The 5,792-nt window shown below is 37.4% G+C and overlaps 1 protein-coding gene across 1 annotated transcript; it reads left to right on the forward strand.

The window, feature by feature from the left end:
- Positions 1 to 2,697: 2,697 nt before the first annotated feature.
- LOC145987954 (glutamate receptor ionotropic, kainate glr-3-like) lies at positions 2,698 to 4,263 on the forward strand. The gene has a single exon (XM_083122796.1). It carries the CDS (start codon positions 2,698 to 2,700, stop codon positions 4,261 to 4,263), a length of 1,566 nt encoding a protein of 521 aa, XP_082978922.1.
- The last annotated feature ends 1,529 nt before the right edge of the window (positions 4,264 to 5,792 follow it).

The raw sequence follows: 5,792 nt of genomic DNA on the forward strand, positions 1-5,792 counted from the left end.
ATTATCATCATGACCCCGCCAGACCAGTCAATCGAAGTGTAATAACGTATGTTAAAGTGTTCTCCTCATTTCACAGGGCGAGTCACCTTGTGCCTAAACAGGTACCTCTCGCAGCCAATACCTCTCGTTTAGGCTCTCACATTGCCTGAGATTCGATCCCCAATAAAAATCCGGTGGGCTTTTATAATATATATATTCTGTGCCAATCCCAGAAACAAATTCAAGATCCGCCTATGTGTATGGCGACAACCTGTGTATTTATGTCCAACACAAACTACTAGCAAATACAGCTAAATAAATTTCAATGGACGGAATTCCTTAAAATATTGTCCTTATTTTCTTATGTTCGTATAAGGCTGTGTGTATTGAAAAATAAAGTACGTTGTTTGTTACAAACACTTCATGCACAGCCGGATCCTGTGGCCGAGTGCTTAGCACATCGCGCTGCGACGCCAATGGTCCCGGGTTCGAATCCCGCTCGGGCTTGGTTGATTGTGAATGTCCATTCATTACTTTCATCATTTCATCACTCATCCCCATCTTCGCAAATTAGCCAAGAGGCACAAAACGCGAAGTAAGATAAACTAAATCAAATCAAATCAAAAACTTCATGCACAATCTACATTTGTGACAAAAATTCTAGCAACCCTTCACGTGCGACTAGTATAATTGATATCAGTTGCGGAGAGACCCTGAAGTTTGGGGGAGAATATGTTTTGAAGGCTTCTGTCCAGTAGCTGTCAAAAGCGGTCTGCAGATACCGTTGTGTGAAGGTGGGCGGGTGAGGTAAAGCAAAGGGACCCTCAGTCGGTTTCGTACCATAGTCATCAAGAAACATTTCACCCACATCCACAATATAACGAGCATATAACGGTCCCATCTATGAAGTTAAAAGCACATTGCTAGAAAGCAGAAGGAAACATGACACTTCGTATTGTTTAAGATTTTATTGTTCGAGCTTTGGGGCAAGAATCAGGTGCTAATAATTAAATTGTTTTAATGTCAGAAGGCATGCGTGGAGCGCGAAATTATCGAATCAATGAAAATACCGCTCTTGTGCAACAACAAATTTAAAAGAAGATCGACCAATGCAGACATGTTTGGTCGAAACAGAGAAGAGCTGTAGCTTCATGATGCCATTGTTACAACACTAAATCCTCTTCATGGAGCGAATCAAAATATAACTTTCACCTGGGCGAGTTGGAGTTTGAGCGCCCCTTTACTTTCCACTCTGTTACTCACCCCCGTCTTTCTACTCTGTTCCTTCTATTTTCCACCTTCCTCCAATAATAATAGAACATGACTGCATTATAAATTAACGGTTTGATGACAAAAAAATGCTTTTGCCGTCCATGTTAATATTTTTGGTGTCTGTTTTTAGTAGCGATGTTTTTGCCGTCGATGTTTTGGCATCGATATTTTTGCTGTCGATGTTTTTACTGCCCATGTTTATGCCGTCGATGTTTCTACTGTCGATGCTTTTACCGTCGATGTTTCTACTGTCGATGTTTTTGCCATAGATGTTTTTGGCGCGATGTTTTGCCGTCCATGTTTTTAGAGTCGATGTTTTTACCTTCGATGTTTTTGCCGTCGATGATGTTGTCGTCGATGATGTTGCTGTCGATGTTTTGAACTGTCGATGAAATGTAGGCGATGTGTTTGTTGCCGATGTTTTTACGTCGAGTTTGACGTATAACCATAAAAATGTTTATAGATAAAAATAATTAGATCTACGGAGTTTTACGTTATTATTAAATTGGTTTTCTTTTTTCAATAATTTAAAATATTTCAAAGAAAAATATCACACAAACAGTACCTCATTTCTTTTTACTATATTTAGATTACCCAACAAGACAATTAATTATGGCAAACAATGCTGGAAATGTTCAATGAAATTAATTTCATGCTAATACAGGTTATCTGTATTGAACTTTCACAAAAAGGTGGTTCTCATTCATCAACGTGCAACGTGCCATCACCGGAAATCCAAACCGGGAACCATTGAAATTACGTTTTCCATATGCATTGAGTAGATGTTACATGACACACTGGAAGCTCGATATATGCTCAATAGATAATATATGAATTTTATTACTTTCTGCATTCATTTATAATGAAAAGAAGAAGCTAATTGAACAGATTTAGATGCGTATAGCACTCGAGCATCGCCAGAAAAACCGACGAGTTACAAAATGGTTTCTTTAACACGTTTTCAAAGGTAAAATACTAATCATTTCTTGGATGACTAAAATTAAAATGCAGACCAGCAAAATAAATTCTAATACTTCATTTTCTTTCTCCGCAGGTTCAACAAAGAGGCGATGTAATACAATTCAGAGAAGTTCGACAACTTCCACCATGCAGATAAAAACTGCAATAAAAGTTATTTTGCTTCATTGTTTGGCTGGAAAAGCACATGTGGTTGAAATAGAAGAACATATTCGTCAATTGGCAGCATACATTTTCGCCTTGGTTGACAGTCACTTCGAGGATTCTCGACTTGCTACAATTTTGTTTGAAATCAACAATGAGAATCATCAATTGTTTCTTCCGGAATTTTTTAAAATTACTACATTATCTACTTCCGTCATTACACATGAGACTCTTTGTAAAAGTAATATTATGCGTTTGAACGAGTTATCAAGAGATGCTGACATAGTAATTATATTGGTTTCTGATCACGTTGCTTTAAACAAAATGTTTTGCAATGGAAGAGATCCTGTCAACTGGAACATCAGATCCAAGTTCCTTGTCTTACTGACAAATTCCGAAAGTGTCACTGAGATTAGTATCTACAATGTCTTAAACATGTTTTGGCAAAGAAATGTGATCTATGTGGCTGTTATTGCGGAATGTCTTGAGCTTGATTCGATTGGCTGCTCTAGAAACACAGTATGTCAAGACTGCGTATTTGCATCGTCGTTCAATCCATTTCTGAATAAAACATACGGTGAATATGTGTTATTACGCAATCTACCTGATGGACTTTCAAATAATGTATTTTCTAAAGCGTACTCACCTTTGAAAACTGCAAATCTTCACGGTTACTCATTGAAAGCAACTAGTCAACCATTCAACTTTAGGCCACAATTTGCCGTTTGGAAAGAGGATGGTGTAATCAAATCAGATGGTGTCTTCGCGAATGTCTTTGAAGATTTGAAAAAATCGATAAACTACACGATGGATATCTCAAAATTCCACGGAAAAGATAGGTATTTTACCCAAAGACTTCCAAACGGGACATGGGTAAACACTATGGGTGATCTGACGAAGAGAGAATTTGATGTAGGATTTGTCTCTATGGGATTCAAGCATGAACGGATAGAGGTAGCAGACTTCTCTGAACACATCTTCATCAGTGCAGAAGTGATCGCGGTACATAACGGAAAAAAGATTCCAACTTGGTTGTCTCTTGTGCTATTCTACACTTTAGATGTGTGGATTGCAATTGGAATCACGTTCTTCGTTGTGGCAGTAATGCGGAGACTCCTGACATACTTGCTTTCCTTCTATTTGGAGGAGAGAGAACAAGATGTGTCATCATTTGACTTATTTAGATCATTTCTGCAGTCATCAGTAGCTCTTCCTAGGAATAATTCTTTGAGAATTGTAATACTCTTCTGGGCATATTACAGTCTTGTTGTTGTTGGTATCTACCAGGGAGGAATAGTAAGCTCTTTAACGGTTCCGAAATATTTTTCACCTATAGGAACGTTGGAGGAACTAGCACAATCAGGATTTCCCATAAGAGGTTATCAATTCTATAAACTACTATTGAATTTAAGTTCAGACCCTGTACTAAGGTCTCTGTACAAAAGGTATCAGATTAATTCAAACTATGAGGAACAGCTTAAGAACTTGATTCGTGGTGACGATTACGCCGTGATGAGCGCCAGAAATCATCTAGAATATGAAGTTAACAAAGTGGATCCCTGTCTTATTTACTCCACTTCATTGCATTTCATGGAGGAAATCTTAGGCTTTGTAATAGTAGGGATTCCATTTCCCAAACGTTCTCACTATATTGAGCAATTCAACATTCATATTAGGATGTTACGTGACACTGGAATTATAGGAAAATGGTTTGTAGACAGCATAAATGAACCTAGGCGTTCTGTCAATTGCAAATCTTCTGACGAGAAAATAATACTTACAATGGATCACATGATGCCAGCCTTTTCCATTTTAGGACTTGGATGTAGCTTCGCTGTGATTGTTATTTTTCTGGAATATTTAATGCATAAGTATAATGTAAAATACTGAAGAAATATCAGCAAGAAATCAAATTACACACATTATATATATAAGGCGTATAGGGTTAGGGCCCCACACTTTCTTGATGAAGGCCGAAGGAAGAGGTGATGTGATCAATACCAGGCCTTTGGAAGCCTTTGCCCCCCCCCAGTATTTCCTCCAGGTACCCACTTTATACAACGCTAAGTGGGCGCCGGAGACGCTTGAATAGGTGAAAGAAATCTCGGGTTCTCCCCCGACGGGGATCGATCCCGGGCCTCTTGCGTGGTATTCAGACGCCCTAACGACTGAGCTACCGCGTCTATAATGTTTGTAGTAGACAAAATTCCAGTGTGGAAGTTGCAAGACATGTTATAACTAGACCTCGGATTTTTAGGTTCCTAAAATAGTCTCTAAAAATCCTAAAATAGGTTCTAAAGATCCTAAACCAGGTTCTAAGAACCTTAAATTAGGTTCGGAAAATCCTGAAATAGGTTGCAAAAATACTTAATTTGGTACAAAATTCCTGAAAAATACTGATTAGATACAATCGTTAAAAACAAAATTTCACAAGAACCGTGATAAACAAAAATTCTAAACAAATTTTCATTTCTTTATATCTTTTTCAAAAATATCTACAAATTATATAATACTGCACTTGTGCTGTTAGAGAAAATTACTTGTTGCTATGAAAAATGAATAACGTATGTATAATTTGCTGCACAATATCAGGGTGGCTACTCACTTGGAATTCCTTGAATTCCGGGAATTGTGCGTGAATTATTTGCTCTGGAAATTATTCATGAATTTTGGTAAGACATGAAAAAAGATACAACCGGATGTTTTCAGGCAGTAGAGACGATTGGGTGCCAAAACTGAGAATGGGGAGGAGGGGGACAAGAAGTTTTCTTAATCTTAGTAGACCAGACTTAGCATTAAAAGTCTATAGCCCAGGGGTAAAAAGTAGGGGGGAACTGTCAACTTTCGCCGCCACTGTGTGCAGGTAACAGTGCGTAGGACATTTTGCTTTGTTTAGAGCTTTGATTAGCATCATATACTTGGAGGGAGGGAAATCGTTATGAAACATATTTCAAACATGCCAGTCATGGAATTATTTCACCACCAAACCTAGTAAATGCCTCTGTGAGATATAAGAATCCTGTAAAACCTAAAAAAATATATAGAAACCTAAAGAAGGTTTAATTTAGGCACATAAACCTAACATAGATTCTAACAAGCAAAGTAGGTTATTTTAGGCACTATAAAACTTCGTCAATTGTTTCGTTTTTTAATAAAACGCTGATATAACTTGTTATTTCTTATTTACCTGCAAAGGAAAAAATAGGTTAAAAATCTAAAATCCGAGATCTAGTTATAACTTATAATCTTTATTTGCTCCAAATGAAATATAGATAGAACAGCATCTGAATATCAGTTTTCATTCAGTTGTACTTTACGCCATTCTCTCTGGCATTGGAACCGGTGCAGAGGATAATCCTCTCATTATAAGTGTACTGTCATTTAACTTTTAAATTTCAGTGCTCGAAACAAACTGCAAG

The sequence above is a fragment of the Lepisma saccharinum genome, chromosome 5 (genome assembly GCF_977018435.1).
Source record: "Lepisma saccharinum chromosome 5, izLepSacc3.1, whole genome shotgun sequence".
NCBI classification, from domain to species: Eukaryota; Metazoa; Arthropoda; class Insecta; order Zygentoma; family Lepismatidae; genus Lepisma; species Lepisma saccharinum.